The 18,734-nt window shown below is 43.7% G+C and overlaps 1 protein-coding gene and 1 long non-coding RNA gene across 3 annotated transcripts in view; one reads left to right on the top strand and one right to left on the bottom strand.

Annotated features, from left to right (window-relative positions):
* Positions 1 to 18,727, bottom strand: part of LOC109315521 — a 21,286-nt gene extending 2,559 nt beyond the window's left edge. Inside the window, exons 1-3 of one of the 2 annotated variants that reach the window (XR_002102529.1) lie at positions 18,504 to 18,727; positions 16,902 to 16,974; positions 15,070 to 15,362 (exon numbers count right to left, since the gene is read on the bottom strand). This is a non-coding gene — a long non-coding RNA (uncharacterized LOC109315521). Of the gene's footprint in view, positions 1 to 15,069; positions 15,363 to 16,901; positions 16,975 to 18,503 lie in introns of those variants that run through there. The other variant, XR_002102526.1, reaches the window with a different exon arrangement.
* The window catches only part of ELOVL2 (ELOVL fatty acid elongase 2), a 78,634-nt gene that overhangs the window by 55,159 nt on the left and 4,741 nt on the right, over positions 1 to 18,734 (top strand). Inside the window, exons 4-6 of the mRNA XM_019543236.1 lie at positions 13,167 to 13,244; positions 15,425 to 15,596; positions 16,886 to 17,010. Of these exons, the coding sequence (XP_019398781.1) occupies positions 13,167 to 13,244; positions 15,425 to 15,596; positions 16,886 to 17,010 (375 nt within the window). The remainder of the gene's footprint in view (positions 1 to 13,166; positions 13,245 to 15,424; positions 15,597 to 16,885; positions 17,011 to 18,734) is intronic.

The following is an 18,734-nucleotide window of genomic DNA, read 5'->3' as shown; positions in this document are numbered from 1 at the left end:
CATCTTGGCATCAATGATGACTCCAAGATCCTTTTCTGCCTCTGCACTGACAAGAAGGGAGTTCCCCAGCCTGTAGGTATGCTGCTGGTTGTTCCTCCCCAGGTGCATCACCTTGCACTTGTCAGTATTGAAATCCATCCTGTTCTCATCCGCCCACCCCTGTAACCTGTCTAGGTCCGATTACAGCCTATTCCTCCCATTTAGCATGCTCGCTTCTCCCCACATCTTAGTGTCATCTGCAAATTTGAACAGGGTGCTTTTTATTCCCTCGTCCAAGTCACTGATGAAGATGTTGAACAGTGTGGGCCAGAGGACTGAGCCCTGGGGGACCTCACTGCTCACGTCCCTCCAGGTCGAAAAAGACCTGTCCACACCACTCTCTGGGTGCGGCCCTCCAGCCAGTTGGCGACCCATTTGACTGTGTAGGTGTTGACACCACAGTCTCCTAGTTTTTTAATAAGAACGTGGTGAGAGACAGTGTCGAAGGCCTTCCAAAAGTCCAGAAAGACTGTGTCCACTGCTACCCCTGCATCTAAGGATTTGGTGACCTGGTCATGGAAGTCCACCAGGTTGGTCTAGCAGGACCTACCTCTAATGAACCGGTGTTGGTTGCCCCTAAGCATAACCTTCCCTGCTGTCCCCTCGTGGACATGCACCAGAATAATTCTCTCAAAAAGCTTACCCAGGATCAAGGTTAGACTAACTGGCCTATAGTTTCCTGGGTCATCCTTCCTCCCTTTTTTCACGTTGGGAAGCACGTTGGCCCTCTTCCAGTCCTCTGGCACCACACCAGAGCACCATGAGCGCTCATAAAGCCGTGCCAGGGGTCCCACAATGACCTCAGCTAGTTTGTGGCCATTGTTCCTAGCTACTCTGAGAGATACCCTGGTAAACAGAGCAACTCCTATTCCTTGCTGCCCCCCTGCCCCCCGATTATTTTGTAGGCAGCCACAAAATCACCTCTCAGCCTTCTCTTGTGGAGGCTGAAGAGATCCATGTCCATCTCTCTCTCTCTCCTCATAGGGCTTTTCCTGCATGCCCCTAACCATATGAGTGGCCCTCCTCTGAACCCTCTTGAGGTTGTCCACATCTCTCTTGAAGTACGGCACCCAAAACTGGACGCAGTACTCCAACTGTGGCCTGACCAATGCTGCATAGAGGGGAAGTATCACCTTCCTGGACCTGTTCATCATGCACCTGCTAATGCATGATAAAGTGTGCTTAGCTTTACTGATCACTTTGTCACATTGACAACTCATGTTCATCTTGGGGTCAATTACAACTCCAAGATCCCCTTCTGCTGCTGAGATGGTCCTCCCCCAGCCTGTAAGTGTGTTGGTGATTCCTTCTCCCTAGGTGCAGCACTTTGCACTTGTTTTTGTTAAACTGCATCCTATTCTGTTCTACCCACTTTTCCAACTTGTCTTGATCCACCTGGATTTGTTCCCTACAATCTAGCATGTTAACTTTACCCCATAATTTGGTATCACCCATGAATTTGAACAGAGTTCTCTCCATGCCCTCATCCAAGTCACTGATGAAGACATTGAACAACACATGTCCAAGGACTGAGCCATATGGGACTCCACTAGCTTGAAGATTACTATGGCAGTGCAAGGAGGACAGAATTCTCTTTGAGTAGTGAACAACATTAAATGGAGTTGTATGCCACACAACAAGAATGTTACAAAAGACATTTATAAGTGTCATTCCATTCTTTAGCATGAGTGACTGGAGCCTCCTGAATCTGGTGGGGCACCCGCAGAAGCCATCGACCCTACCAGGGGGAGCACCAGCCCTACCAACAGCATCAATGTTGGCCATGGGGGGGGAGGGGGCGGGAGAGCACGTGCACCCCCTACCAGTCACCTACATTCTTTAGATTTCTCACTTGCTTGTCCTCCCTATCTGCAGTCTGTAGGTTATAAATTCTTCAAAGCAGAATTTACCTGTTTTTTGAGGCTTCCACTGAATTAATTTCTTGTGCTAATGAGTTCCACTCATCAATGAATATACCATAGGATCAAATCTCTAATTAGAGAAATCCATAAGTGTTAGTCTTAGCTTCTCTGTCCAATCTTTTTAATTAATCAAGCTCCCTGCATGTTTAAAAGCCACACACTGCTTCCATATGATTTTCAAAGGTAAGTAAATACCATGGAGAGTGCCTAAAGTAATTCAACCCAGAGGTCATGTGAACATGTATAAAACTCTGGAAAGATTGATGTTTGGGAGTGGAAAAACCCCCTTGTTACAAATCTCCTACTAAATAATGATAGGAGAGATTGGAGGTGGGGAAAGTTAGTGAAAAAACCACGTAGGATTCTAGGTGACTGGAGATCAAAACAGAACCCTCAACTGAGAACTGACCAGGGTAAGGCTGGACTATCAACAATAGGAGCGGCTGTGATCTCTACCAGGTCCTTGAGTTACTCCTGCTGCAGCAGTAAGCATTAGCTCACTTTTATTTAGATTAAAAATCATCCAGCATGCTGTCATTCCAAGCTCCCCTCTATTGTTTATGTCTTGCAAAAACCAGGACACAGCCCTATCTGGAGCAAATTAAAAGGACCCGTCATGAAAATATGTGTCTCATCATTGTAGAGTTGACATTTCAACTCAGGCTGCCTAACTATTACCCTCTGTGCCTTCTTGTTCTTATTACACATCAGTGATAGGTGAGGATGTTAAAACACAATGGAAGGGCTGACGCAGTGGCACACCACACAAGAACTTAAGGTTCAGAGTACTGGCCAATGTTGATTCTTTGGATCTATTGGAAGTGGTAGGGAGAACCAAACCATGTGAACAAATCTGTCAGGTATGCCATATCTAGAGCTTCTCCTTTGCCAATTCATTGTGAGAGTTTAAAATTCTAATTGCTTGCTTTAGAATCTGTTGTTGTAAATTCTGCAGCCAGAAAGACTTAGTAACAGAAGGCATCACTATCATTCATGCTGTTGCATCTTTCCCGAGAAGCCAGGACAGAGCATGTTTTAAATACAGCCAATTGTGAAGTGGGAAAATTTGCAAGATTTTAAAGTAAAGCACCACCCCACAGGTCCTTCTGATTTCTGGTCTGTCAACCTGTGCCCCCAGATCTCTGAGGAAGAACACTTGACCCTTTTAAATGAGGGTGACCTTTGCATTACTACTGAAGCCATCTCTCCTGCCAGTGATGGTTGTGGGCTCTAGAGGAAAGGAAAGTATAGGTCCCATCCTCACAAACAGAAACAACTCCCTGCCTGTGCTATACATAGGAAACTAAGCTTACAAGTTGTTGAGAGCCACTAACTGCAGTAGTAGGACCAGGCCTTTCCTGATCCCAAGAAAGGGACCAAGCCTTTATGGAAGAGTCTTAGAAAATGTAATAGGAATGAAAGCTATGGGTTTGTACCAAAAATATTTCAAAGTCATATGTTTTGGTAGTATTAGGGTGATGGTGTAGCTGTGATGGTCCACGCAATATGCAAGAAGCAAGGACTTTTGTGGTTGATACCCAAAAGCTCATCTAAATCTATCCCAGCTATGCATTTGGTTCAGTAAAAGATGATAACCCATAGAACTCCTTTCCTCTTTCAAAGTCCTACAGAATTTAATAGAGGATGATAGCCATCTGAAAGGCATGAGATTTTCAGACGTGCTGAGTACCTATCACTTCTCTTGACTTTAGTTAGGGCTGTAGTAATAGGACATCTCTACAAGTCAGTCCCTAGGTGATTTGTTGAACTATATAAGGTGGTTCAGTCTTAAATCAATCTGTCACATCCCTAATGCCGGTGCACCCTTGACCTGCGAGCCTGGGTCGGCACGACCGGCTTGGCGCAAGGAGGGAGATTTATGACCTGGCAGGTGGGTGATAACCGTGAGCAGGAGTCAGAGGGATTTAAACACAGTGTGGTGGTTACACAGAAAAGTTTATTTTACTTACACTACTGATGGCTTGCAGCGTAGGCAGAGGAGTTGATTTATTCAGTTACAGCATGCAGATATCATGTTACCCAGCATTTACAGGGTGGGTAAGAGAGTTGCTTGTTACAGATTCCAAGCGATTCACATAAGCCGCTGCAGTCTGCAGATTACTGGGAGCTCTTGATAAGAAAGATAACGCCAGAGATAGAGAGATAGACGGGCCGGCAAGATGGGGATATGCCAGGAAAATAAAAAAAAATACTTAGGCGGAGAGAGATGACATTCGTGCACGATCTGTTCTTCTTGAGTGTATACACAGTTCTCCGTTCTCTGCTTTGGGCGGAAGTTCTTTCAAAGTTATATTAGGCAAAGGTGACCAATTACTATACACTAATCATAAATAATTAATGAGTTGGCATTTGTGCTCTCTTTGTTTGCTCAGGTTTCATAAAAAAGGGGGATTATTTTTACTTGGGTGGTACTGGTTCTGTTTGGTCACAGGATGGTGCGCATAGTATATTATTTAATTTTACAACTTTACTAATGTCAGCTAATCTCGTGACTATAGGTACTTTATCTTTCGTGCTGGGCTGTCAAGGTCAGTTTCTCTCTCTCGTATGAGAAGCTCAAGCGATTTGGAATGAGGCACAGATAGGGTGTGTATATGCAGCACTGTTAATACAGAGGGCTAAATTACAATTACAGAGTTTGCTGTGTTAGCTTCTGACCTTTTGCCATCGGCATCTGAAATCAAAGACGTTGATCTTTGACACAATCAACAGGATGGCTTTTTTAAAAATCCTATAAAAAGGTTGACTTATTCCAGAAAATGTTGCAAGATTGGTCTCACTCCAGCAAATGGGGTGAATAAGGACTGAAATCCAAATTATGTATCTGAGGCCAAGTGCACACAGCTGGTTGGGGTCACTAAAAGTGCAGTTTCTAAGAATTTCTCATTCTTGGCCTAGTGAAATCCTAGCTTGATCAAACCTAGGAAGAGGAACAGGAAATGAAGAGAGAACCCAGAGCATAAATGGCACATACCCCCGGGGGCTGGGGGTGCACGGCGGCAGTGGGAGCACGGCAGAGGTAAGCAGGGGAGCCCCCGCAGATGCCACTGGTGCTGTTGGTGGTGGGGATGGCTGGCGAGTGCCAACCAAAGGTTGGTAACCACCTGCAGCCACTGCCAGTTGTGTCAGCAACCACCAGCAGGGATCGCAGACCACCCACAGATGCCGCCACGTGCACCCCCTACACCTCACCCCTGATCCAGAGTAAGCAAATCAAGAGCAATTTATTATAAGGGGAATGAGGAGGGATAAAAATCTACCACCTGTACTTCACCCTCAGTGAAATGTCACTGAAGACAGAATACAAGAGAGCTAAATGGAAAGGACCAAGGTAGTAATCTTTCTAAGCAAGCAAGAACCTATTTGGATCCTGTTAGAATCACCACTGAAGATGTGCCTTGATCTTAGAATCTGTCTGGAGATGTCAGTGATAGACTTTGCTGTTCTCAGCAGCAATTGAATGTGCTGTCCTTATTTCCCCCATATAGATTTGGTGTCTTTCTGCTGACTCTTTGGGCTTAGTATTGACCTACAACATGCATTTATTTATCTCTTTCTCCAACAGAAGCAGTGTTTGGGGCTAGCTCTGTGCTCTGGTATGCCTGCCCAACTCTTGTTTACTTGAAGGGCATTGTACTGAATATCCAAGGATAAGGTTTAAAAGTTCAGCATTAAATAAATTGCAGGTTGCTTTGGCAATGCAGCGCTGCTGCAGCCTTATCACTACTACATTTGGAAACAGTATTTAGTCAGAATAACAGATTTTGTAATACAGGGACTATATGTATATTGGTAATTTACAACTTCCAAGCATTTTGCAAACATTAGCAAACTAATCCTCCTAAAACTGGTGATGAATTTTCCTGGGAAGTATTTTTTCCATCTGAAAACAATGTTTTGTGGAAACAAATTTTTCATAGAAATGTATTAGTTTTGGCAATCTTTGCTGGGAAGGAATTCTACATCCATGCTGGAATTTTTGGCCTCAAAGTCAATGAGAGCACACATCGTTGCCTGCCTAGAACAAGCAGCAGTGCAGCGGTTAGGACACTCAGCTGGCACAGGGAAGGCCCATCTCTAAGCCTCTGCTTTGCCCGGTTTAGACCAGAGATTTGACCCTCACCTCAGGCGAGTGCTCTAACCCTGTGCTATAGAAACTGGAACCTCTCTGTCCAAATGAATATTTAACTATCTGTACTCTGACTATTCAAACAGGACAGACAAAAAGCTCTATCAAGGAATTGCCAATAATAGCCTGGTAGTTATAGCTTGCTCATTTGCTTCTCTCCGACCCCAATGCATTTTCATGAAAGCCTTGTTTTTCTCATCACAGTGGGGAGCAGGAACTGTTCTTAAAATTGCAAAAAGTAGGGTGGGCTGGGAAAAGCATTTCCTGCCCAGCCCCAGCATTAACTCATTTAATATTTGGGGAAACAGAGACACAGAGAGGATAAATAACATGTGAAAGCTAGATGATCACTGAATAGCCATGCTGGGGTAAGAATTCAAAAAATCTCGTGTCCCAAATCCCAGATAGAACCAACTAGCCCATACTCCTCCCAGGTTTACATCTTCCTTGCTACAGCTCTCTGGGGCACTAAAGCAACAATTGTTAAGTACAGATATCTGAGAGAGAATGCAGCCTAATCTGAAGCCTTGGATTATACTGCGATTCTAAAAACAGGCAGCCTACATAGCAAGCTGCTTTTCCACACAGACACAACCATGCAAATTTTCAGGAATTCTCCTGAGTGTTTCAAAAGTAAATTTACTACCTAAAAAGTCCAAGAAAGACCTCTAAACTACGTGTAATAAATTCTAAGTCATACAAAAGAATGGGTCCAGGAAGAATACAAAGAGGAGGATTTCTTGTGATAGCTTTTATTGGACCAACAAAACCGTGGGAATGACAAATCTCCACATACCTGCTAAATAGGCATTTTAAAACCAGCTTCCCTATTGTGACCCCAGTGTCTCAGTCTTGACTTGTCAAGATGCCCTTCTAAGGTATTGTCATCTATAACATCTTTGGTTTTACCTGTTCTGGGGCAGGGTAGTAGGCTACTGTTCTCAAATGTGTTCTCATTTGCGAAGCCAGAAACAGCATATATGGAGCTCTTCCATAACTGAACCGAATGACTGTTCAAGAACGGAATCCAATGGAAAAAACAATAGCCATTAAAAAAGCCCAACAAAACACAACAGAAAACCTACTGATACTATGCTAGTAATTCAGTAATTAAGGTGCGATTTTTCTTCTACTAATCTAGTATTATGGAAAATGCATGAGAAAAGTCAGTTATAACCCCATCAAGGGGATCCAATTAGGAGTTTGGTATATTAAAAGCCAATAAGGATTGTTACTTATTCTAGTATTCAATTAGTGGACCCTTTTCAGCACCCATCTCAAAAGAGATTTTATATCGACAGCACTAACTTCGAAATAGAGCAACATGGTTTTAAGCAGGCAAAAGTACGCTTTTTGCAACAAAGCCGTTATTATGAGCTGCCTGCCTCTTTATTCTCAAGTAGCCGAGCAAAGGTCATATACTTGTGGTACAATGGGAGCCTGTTAATATGAACATCTGAGCCACAGTGAAAAATGAAAATGCTACCAATTAGCAGAATGTTGCTGCCGAGCAGATTTCTTTTCCCTTTTTTTTTTTTTTTGGGGGGGGGGGAAGAGAGGGGTAAAAGCTACAGGGTAAGAGAGAAAAAAACCCCTTTCCTTCCAAAGTAACCCATTCGCCCAATTCACATCAAGTAATAGGACATCAGTACTATATATTTTTATGTAAAATGTGAGACTGCCAGGGAAGCAGAGAAGCCGATTTTTCTTTGTTGGAATAGAATTGTGGAGGAATAGAAGCATGGAGGCACGGCGCTCTAATGACTGCTGTTTCTCTGTGGCCCAGCAGGAAGAAGGAGCAGAGTCCATTGTTAACTTTCTCACAGCTGCCAAGGAATTCACAGTAGCTACTGGCTAAGCATTGTAGCTTGTGCCCGAATCAGCAACTGAGTTGGCTTAGGGCAAGTGAGCTGCTGTATACAGTCTGTAGTATTTTGTTGCTGTTTGTAGTGTGGGGTGGAAACACTTTATTATTTATAGGCACTGATATAAAGAACTATTTACAGTGAAGAAATAAGTCTTTCTACTGCTCTTGCAAGGATCTAGGGCCTAGCCTTGTTGCTGTCCTGCCATGCTAGGAGATTTCTACTGCATCACCAAGACTTTCTGAACCACACTTTCTGAACACTCTGTGCTGCACAACTGGTCATATTCCTGGAAAGACCTTTTCCTACCTTTTGCCTTTCCAAAATAAAAGATGCATGTCTTATTGGGAGAGGGGAGGTGTGAGAAGATACAGTAAGAACAGATGACCTGTGCTGCATACAGAGGGTCTTATGACACGAAAGAGCTTCTAACCAAGATCAAGAAGGAATTTGCCAGATATTTAAAAAAAAGAAGTCTTCAAACCTCTAGCTGATCTAGATAAGAGGATTAGCACTAATGCCTTTGGAGCAGAGATGCCAGTGCTACACTGAACCTGAAGACCAGAATCAAGTAGCTGGAGAGACAAAAGCTAAATGCAATAAAAAAAATCCCTATTAACATAGAAAACTGTAAAAGAAGTAACTGTTAAGAAATGAAAGGAGACTCCAAAAGCATGGGCCATGGTAAGGTTTACAGTACTCATTGCAGAATACCATTGGAGGGGGTTAGAATCTGAGTGTAGCACATATATCACTATGAAACAAAACCCAAAGCCAAAACCTCTGCTCACCCAGTGATGATAAAATGGCAATTCTCAACATCAACCAAGGACTACATCACCTATGGGTCACTTTTTCAAAGCCTTTCTGCAGGGGGCTAGAAACTTTTATTTAAAAAAAATTAAACTGAAAAAGGTCTCATGATTTTTTGAAGAGGTCATTATAAGCTTCATTAAAGCTTTAAGAAAAAGCAAATGAACAAAAGTCTAGGAGACTTGGCAATATCATTTTCTTCCAGTTTCATGAACAATATTAACAGTTGCTTTTAGCTAACCTGCTTACACAGCTGAAGACACAAGTTGCTGAAATTTGAAAAGTGACATTGAGAAATCACATGGCCACATGTTATTCCAAATGCTTTGTTCAGAGGAGATGCTGCTACTCCAGTGCTTCACCACCTGTACTGGTTGCCAATCAAGGGCAAGATGAATAAGTTTTGCGTAGGATGCCTCAAATAACAGGGCACCATGTAATGAGCTAATCTAAAAGAGTCAATCAATGAGACCCATTTTCTCGCAGGGAAAAAAAAAAGGATGACCCAGAAGTCCTAGAATAGGATCATGTGCTGCCCTTTGCTTTGCTAGGGGTTTTTTTCTTTGCAAAACAACAGGAAAGATGCTGAGGAAGCTTATGCAGAAAGGAAACTGGGCATTAGCCACCTCTTCCCACCGAGTTATTACCTCAGTGCCAAATGCAGGACAGGAGCAGGACTCTACATGATCTAGAAGGATGTGTAGCAGGCTATGAGTCTGGGAACAGCAATCCAGTGTAGATTGGTTCATATGTGCATATGACCAGTGTAGGCTGGTCAAATGTGCATGGCAAGAGGAGCGACTGGGATAGCACCTTATATCCTACTATGCCCGACTGCTAGTGCAGGGAGATTCCTAGCTGCAGGGGTGCTCCATGCAACCCTGGGGTTGGAGAGTCATGACAGCCACAAGTCTCCCAGGTTCAGGGCTGCATGAAACCCTTGGGTCTATGGGACTGCAGCAGCTGTGATCTCCCAGGCTCACAGGTATGTGAAACCCCCCCAGAGCTGTGGGTGGAATCAGGGCTGCCACAATTCTTCAGACCTGGAGGGTTTCACATACCTCTGAGCAGGGGAGATTGCAGAACCTGCAATCCTCCAGCCCTGGGGGTTTTCACGCACCCCCAGGGCAGCCATGCACAGCTAAGGCATCCATGGCCCCACATGCTGGGGATGAGTCTCCTCAGTTGCAGGACTCCCAGCCCCAGCTGGGCACAGTCCACCTCTTACAGCTGGGAATACCCTGCTACACATGCAAATTAAAGCTCTGCAGCAACCAGCTCTAAAATTAGCACACATTTTCAAGGTCTAACTTTATAGCTGCTTGGAACAAAATTTTGATGGTGTGATAGCTACTAGGGCTGGGTGAATTTTGCCGCCTGTTTAGTTTTGACACTGTTCCGACTCGTTTCAAGCTCAAAACAGTGAAATTGAAATGAAATGAAGGTCTTTGATACAGACTCAAAACAGACCCAATCATATGGCTGGGGAGGGAAACTGAGTGATGGAGGCACTGTCACTGTTTCGAGAAAATGAAGTGGAACAGCAGTTTTGAATCAGAACGAAATTTGAAATAAAATGCTGTTCTGTCAAAACCTCGAAATGCAAGTCAAAATGGAAGTGCTGTTTTGCACTGGTCTCAAGGTAACTGCACAGTTAACCAGGTAATTGCAGAAAAGATGTAACGTGTAGAGGGGACTTTACTTGATTTCTTGCATTAAAAGTCCCCTGCAGAACCTGTCAACCAAATGAGTGAGGCCAGGAAAGGGGAGATGAGAGGCAACCTAAGTGAAACTGATCTATTTGCATCCTTTCCAAATAAAGTCCCCACCTATACAGTGCCAGTAACAGTGGCAAATGAGAACTGTTAGGTGCACTGAAACTGAAAACTTCTAAGGGATTAGCAAATACATCAGGATATACATTATTTTTTCCTTTCTTTCTGCATATTTAGAGAAACAAACTTCATCCCTTTTAGCATGACAAATACCTATGGCCATAAATAATCCAGAGTCTCTGCTGTACCACAAAGGAGCATGCTAGTGACAGAGATTGGGGAAGCAACAGTAACTAGACAGTCTTCCAGCCTGCCATAGTGAAAGAGTTCAGGGATTTAAGACCATTCAGATTTCATTGGGGTCAGCTGTGCGCTCTGCTAGACGTCATTGAGAGCAGATTGGTCTTTAGGTATATGGTCTAAAAAACCCAGCTGGAAGACCCCATGCAGATGTCTGCTACTGCTGTGATCACACAGCTTTGACACACAGCTTCTGTTCCTATTTCCTACATGTAGCTCAGCCCATGCACACTCACTCCTATGCAGGAGCCACATAAGAGGGGAAGGACTGAGGGCTTGCCACAGATTTATCTGACGTACTACCATGCATTTTCCGTTTTAATAAGTGAGGACTTCAAGCACAGCGGAAAAGACAGGGGCAAGGCTGGAACAGTCGTTCATGTCTGGCTATGCTTTATGGGAAAGCTGATATCAGTAGAGGAGCTCTGGCTCATCAGAGAAACCTCCTCTCTTGATGCACTTGTATCCCATCACAATACAGTGCTCAGTAGGGCTGTGTGAAGCTTTGGGTGGCGATTCGATTTGGAGGAGATTCAGCCCAATTCGGGGAAGGAATCTCCAAATCCGAATTGAATCAGGGGACCAATTTAAAGGTCCAAATTGATTCAAAGCTCTCCGAATCTTCAGCAAAGGTTTGGAGAGCTTTGGTGATTCAGATATTCCCTGGTGGCTGCTGCAGGGAGCTGCAGCCACTCTGAGCTGGTAAGTACTAGGGGTGGGGGTGGGGGAGAGGACCATGGGGGGACCCCTGCCAGCCTCCCTCCCAACCCCTGCCTGCTCCCCAACCCCACCATGGCTGCTCCTGCCCACCCCAGCTCAGTACTTTAAAGAAAAGCCCCGGTGCTCACCGGGTGCTGCCGGGCGGAGAGCGATGCACACTGCATGCAAGGCTCTGCATGAGCCCCCTCAAACTTCCCCCCAGTCGTCCAGACACCCCCCCCCCGTTGCCTCAGGGGCTTGTGCAGAACCCCCCATGCAGTATCGGGCAATAGGGAAATCGCCCTCCACCCAGCAGCACCTGCTGAGCTGGGCTTCCTCCCCACCAATGCCAGGAGCTGGGGTGGCAGAGCAGCTACTGCTGGGCTGGGAGAGGGACAGGAGATGGGCCTGGCCTGGCTGCTGCCGCCAAATCGATTTGGGACAGTGATTCGAACCACCAAATCCAATCACTGCCCCCTGAATCGGCTGAAACCAAATCCAAAGCAAATACTAGCTGCTTTGCACAGGCCTAATGCTAAGCTATGACATGCAGCTCCTGACTGACTTTGTACCAGCTGCTTGATCATGCCTCCTTTTGGGGGGTTTTGTGGGCATTAAAGGGTTGGGTTACAGCACAGAATGCACTGGAGATTACAGCACCCTGACCAGGGAACAGACTGTACTTGATGGCTGTTCCCAAACTCGCACCCGCCAAACATCCCCCTTGACCATGTGGACCTGCGCTCCTGTCCAGAACAGAGTGGAAAAAATCCCAAACAACTTAATACATTGCCTTACTATGAAGCAAATTGTCAGTTTCTACAGTTTACAGATAGCAGGTCCGTATTATGGCCTGAACTGTTAATTGCTTAGAATGGTCCAAGCTGCTACTTCTAGACTGCTGATATGCTACATCAGAGGCACCACATTTTCCCAGAGACCCACAAATTAGGTATGAGATGGTATCCTGACATTTCATTGCTATATTGGTTTTGTAGCATTGCACTTTGACATGATGCTTGAACTCCTCAACAGGGTGCTACCACGAAATTAGTGTAGCTTTTTGCCTTGCTGTTTAACACAATGTCAATCCTCTTTTGGCTCCTAAGGAGGACGGAGGCAAATGTACATGTATATTATAGTATAGAGGGAAAAACTGTTCTTTCCCCTCCCGTCCCTGTTTTTGGAGGAATAGGGGAGGATTTGGTTTTTCGTTAGGTCCATTCAGCAGTGTTCATGATGCTTTCTGTGAGTCGCATAAACCAGCTCTCCTCAGGCAGAAGCACTCTAACAAGAGCTACAGACTGAGGATCACATTGTAAGCACCAGATATCATCAAAAGGCTGCAGGGTTCCAAGTCTAGCAAAATGAGAAAGGCATGTGTTGCATCTTTATGTATTTTCATCTCCATCTTGTAACCTTTCAATTCCAAAATATACCCTTACTTCCGATAAGTGTCACGGAAATAGTTTATTTGCATTTATTTTCAGGATGAATCAGCAGTATACCATGCTTTTTTGACTAAAAATGCTGAGCGGAGAGGCAGAAGTGAAAAAATACTTCTGTTTAGAAGAATAACTTCTCTGTGTTTGTTTTTTTCCAGCTCATTCTTTCCACTTGGGAAGGAAGCTATAACTTACAATGTCAGAACCTTCACAGTGCAGGAGAAGCAGATGTCCGGGTGAGACATAAATCCAGCAACTAATGCAGTTCAGTAACTCATGCAGTGCTCTCTTCCTAGCACAAGCTTTTGGTGCATCATACAGAACTACTTAAATTTTTGGCACTTGTTTTAATGACCTTTCATCTGTTTGTTACATCATGGGGTCTATCTGACCCATGTCATATCCATGTTGGGGGTTGGACCTGATGACCTGTTTAGGTCCCTTCTGACCCTAGGCACTATGATATTGCTCCTTACTTCTTCAAAAGAAAAAGGGGTGGGGGATGGGGTTGTTGTGAAAAGGTTGGTAACAAAAGCCTTATAGCCAGTAATGGTGTCCCTGAGAATGTTGTGCCATTGTAATTCATGAGAAAAAGGTATTGCATTTAAATTCAAAACAGAAATCATTAGATACAAACCCTGAGGAAACTGACTACACACATTTGGTGGGTTCAAACTAGGGACAGATCCAAAACCTGAACCTGGGGGAATGTTTAGATCTGAGTTTTGCACCATAGAGCTCATGCCTTGTGCCAACTCCTCTCGTACAATAAGGTCAGTGCAGGCTGCATTCCTCTTGTTCCAGACTCTGTAAACTCAGACTTTCCAGGTGGTTCACCACTCTTCCCTTTCACCCCAAACTGGGATGCATTTCCCTTCCTAAATGACATTTCTCCTTTTCCTCACTCCAGGAGACTACTTTAAAAAACTACAACCCAAAAACAAACTTTTCTCCCTCATTGCTCATTTATATTAAGGGCACAGCAATATTAAAATATATTAACCTAAACCTATGGTATAAGTAGCATAATTTCAGTTAATATAAAACTCCCAAGTGGAGAGCCTGCTTCCATGTACCTGGGGTTGAAATCTGGCAATAAACTATGCTCGCAGCTTGTTTTCAGGAACTTCTGTGCCAGAGAACATTAAAAAAAATATGCTGTCACTAACATTCTGCATCATAAATTAAGCGTCAAAACAGCAATAATCTCCAGGGCTGTTAATCATAGGGGTGTGCAAAGTGGGCCCTCTTCTATTTGTATTCGGCCCAAATCAGGGACAGTGATTTGATGTGTTGATTCAGATCGCTGTCCCTGATTTGATTCGGCCGAATGCAAATCTGAAGATTCGATGCCAATTTGGAGAATAAGTGATTTGGACACTGGCACAGCTTTAAAAGTTTTTTCTACATACCTTGAGGTAGCAGGCATGGCTCATGATTGCTGTGATGCTGGGGTGCACGGAGTGTCCCACAGGATTGTGGGGGGCCCTCCATATACTCGGCGGTGAACCCGTACTGCTGTTCCACTTCCGGGTCTGCCAGGGAGTGTGCTGGCCGCCCCACACCCGCCACGCTTCCCCAGCTCGGCAATCGGCCACAGGGGGACCCCAGGTGCCTCCTCCAGACCCAGGAGGCACCAGTCACCAAGCCAGGGGGACATGGTGGGTGGAGGGGGGCCTGCCCCATGAGCTCTCTAGTGGACCTGGAAGTGCTTCTGGTCCACTTTTGGGTCTGCTGCTGAGCATGCTGGGCAGCCCCACTCACTTCTGTGGGACACTACATGCACCCCAGCATCGCAGCACTCATGAGCTGCATCTGGTACTTAGAGGTATGTAGAAAAAACATTTAAAACTCTCTCTATGTCCCGATCTCTGAATCTTTCCAAAACAATTTGGAGAGATTAAAGGGTCCTCCGATTCAATTCAAATTTGGAGATTTGGCCACCTAATCGGGCCAAATCTCCACTGAATCGAATCAGGGACCAAAGCTTCACAGAGCCCTAGTTAATCAAGCATCCTCCTAGTTCATTATGTTGCCCATTATCATGGCCTAATGCAGAATCTGCTTCCAAGTACAAGGGATATATTGACATAGTTTAGAAGAGTAATTAGAAACCCTCACAATGAAAGTTTAGCTTACCACTCAGTTGATCTAATAAAAGATAATCACATTTATTTACTCAAGGAACCTTGCCTGCCTTTAGCTTATCAGGCATTTTCAAAGGAGAACCATTTACAAAACTGTCGTTACATGAAAATAGGATGAATTCTGTAGGGGTGTTTAAGGAACAAGGAGAGATTCTCAGCCAAATCCTGCCATCTTTAATGAGTGGGAGAAGGATTTTAGTGGAAATTCTGCTGAAGCAAGAACAAATTAAACAAACATCTGTGTCATTCTCTTGCTCCCATTCTCATAGGTGGCCAAGGTGTTGTGGTGGTATTATTTTTCTAAAGTAATTGAATTCATGGACACCATTTTCTTTGTACTACGGAAGAAGAACAGTCAAATCACCTTCCTTCATGTATATCATCATGCCACCATGTTTAACATCTGGTGGTGTGTTCTGAACTGGATACCTTGTGGACAAAGTAAGTATTCGATCATATGTCTTTGCTGAACAATAAAGTGTAATAAGTCACCAAGGGATGAGGAGGGGGAGAGGGAGAAAAAGGAGGTGGGAGAGAGAAAGAGAGAGTGGCCTACACAACTATGCTTGGATAACTGAACTTGAATAACACAATTATGCAAGGACATTCTAGTAGAACCCAAGTCAGGCATGGTACACAACCTACTTAATTCACAGCAGGAATGAATAAAGATACTACAGCTTTTACTTTTACTTTACTGGCCTTCTGCATTCTAATTTCTCTCTTCTTATACCCTGTCATAAGTTCATGAAAGCTTGTGCCTACTTGTATACCTGCATCAGCTCCCTCATTTAGTTCATCAAGGTGTACATCCACTCTGCCACATTAATCTGATGTCGTCAGGCAGAAGGCAAACTACCTCTAGCTATATATATTCCCAGATACTTTGCAAACCTTCCTCTTTGCAGGGAGTTAAGGACTCTAACCCTGCGACATTATCTGGGTTCTGCTGTACTATGAGTTGAATCACATGCACGTTCCTTCAGTCATCCAAACGGTATTTCAGAAGTGCCAGCCACCACCTACAGCTTGCACTAACATGGTCATTAAGAGCTAAAAAAACTACTTCTGTGCACTGAGATACCCCAGTGGAGGAAGGGTTTTGACGAGTGTTATTGCTCAAGCATAGCTTCCCCAAATTAAAAGTGAGAGCAACTCCACTGAATTATGCTCAGGCCTATAATATCAGTTGGAAGAACTACCAGTAGGGCAAAATTCTGACCCTACTGAAGTTAATAGGAGCCAGTAGGACCAGACTATATCCTATAGCTTATGGAATATCCTTGTTTGTGGAAAAGACTTTCAAGGCTGTATAATCCAGACCAGGCACCCATGAAGTTAGCTCATTTTCAGATGTTTAAAAGAATAAAAAAAAAGAACAAAAGACCTGCAGTTTGAATGCTTGGCTGATAGGAATCACACAAAATAAAGAAATCAGATTTATTTTTGGCAGAAGAGTTGAATAGCTATAGTGAAAGATGCCTAACAGGACTTTTTCTTTGTTGTATTCTCTAGCATGCAATCTCGTACAAGTCCAGTAGTGTCCTGACCAGAGGATGACAAAGGTGGAAATGACAATTGCCATAGTCAGGGACAGAATTCTAGTGAGACCACTTAGCTGTAGATCAAAAAGGTGATGCAGGGTAAACTCCAAGAGCATGTCTCATGGTAGAAAGAGTTCTTCCCTTAATTATATTGTAAAATAAATTATGCTTGTTGGATTCTTACAGGTTTCTTTGGACCCACCTTGAATAGTTTTATCCATGTTCTGATGTATTCCTATTACGGATTGTCTGTCATTCCATCCATGCGCAAGTATCTGTGGTGGAAGAAATACCTTACTCAGGCACAACTGGTATTATTTCACCCTTCACTTTCCTTATTTTTAATTGATGTTTTTGTCTTAAGAGGTGGGACTAAACTGCAACCTTAGATGGAAACCATTTAACATGTAGGTGAGGGATTGTAGAGTCAGAGAGAGGAAGGAGCTCACAATTCAAGGCATCTTATATCCAAGTTCTCCCCATGGTTTTAGTATCAGATGAGATCCAAAAGCAGGAGTCAGTTTTCTAGTTCAGAAAAGGTAGAAGTCTCATGAAGAGATATCTTGATGGTTCAGACATATTTGTACACTAAGCCCTTATTTAATATGGCTCCAGACTGGAACGTCACAATCTTTGCCCAGCTCCAGAAGGAGTATGTTTCTAAAGAATACTCTCTGAATACATTTGAACTGAACTCTGTCTGGGATAGGAATGAAGAACTTAGCAACAAGTTACTTTCTAAGCATGCACAATATGGGAAACATTTCTAACTCACAATGCCCCATTATTTATAGCTTTTTTTTTTTTTTTAAATAGAGGAAGGAGGCTCTTCAACTATGGGAAATGCATCATTGATCAAAAAGTTGACTAAACCATACAACATTCAGTTTAAACTTCTTATAGAAATTCAAAATTTCATGCCTATGACACAAACACTTTATACCTCAAGTACCAAGGGAAAGTCAAGACCTCTCTGAAATAGGAAGTGTAGCCATGGTGCAAGAAGAAAATGTAGTTCTATAAAGAAATCAAGACAAAAAAATTCTCTTATTCAGAAAAATCTGTTCTTGTCCAAATCCTGTACACAGTCTACGGTCATTACTATGTGGAGAGCAGCGCTGTATCCAAAATGTGTGCTAGGCTGCATTTCTTACTGGTAGAAAAAAGACCACTTCACATTTGCATTTTAAAAAGGGCTTCTTTGTTCTCAGTTGGGAACAAAGAGGCCAGCAGCAAGCTTAATGCACAATAATGAAAGGACTGCATCTTAGTTCCTCTTGTCACACTGCACCTACAGCAGGATAATGACTCATTTAAGATCACCACCACATTGGCTGCAAGGAGACTCAAACAATTCCTTTAATTGCTCAGGGTCCAAGATCTCTCTCATAGGACTAATGCAAAATGATGAGGCCCTTTGCAGTTCTCCTTCCCACCTCACTCATTTTCCATTACCATACCCACGAAGATGGTTCCCATCTCTCGCAGGCCTCTAAGTTCTCCTCATAAATGAGAGTCTCTTTTTCAGCTCACTCTTCTAAAAGCTGCCACCCTGGATCTGAGGTACCACCATAAAGGGGATTCTTTAAACCAGCCCAATAAATTCAGGCCCCCTTCAGCCTCATTACCAGATTACAAGCTGGTCCCTTTAAGAAAGCTTGCATTTTCAGAAGTGTGGACAAAAAAAATCCTAGCTTTTTATTATTTAGCACATAAGAACAGGGGCTGACAACCTATTGCTCAGATCCAGCCCACTGCAGGGCTTGTGCACAAGGAGGAAAGGCGATCTATAAACGTTACTGACCTCTGCCTTTGAATGACCGATTCCAACCCAGAAATGCTTTACGCAGTTGTCCACGAGGTCATAGTTTTGGAGAATGTACAGGCTTCAAAGACCAGAAGAGCAGCAGGAATTTAAGTCTGATGATATTACTCTCAGCAGCCTCTACCCTAGAAAACACTCGAAAGATAAATAAATCCCAAACATTTTGTCCAAATAACTAAATTAGCATGTGTGCGCAACCTGTCTTTCACA

Source organism: Crocodylus porosus, unplaced genomic scaffold (genome assembly GCF_001723895.1).
Source record: "Crocodylus porosus isolate Cpor-Errol unplaced genomic scaffold, CroPor_comp1, whole genome shotgun sequence".
Taxonomy (NCBI): Eukaryota; Metazoa; Chordata; order Crocodylia; family Crocodylidae; genus Crocodylus; species Crocodylus porosus.
This window is presented reverse-complemented; position numbering and strand designations above follow the sequence as displayed.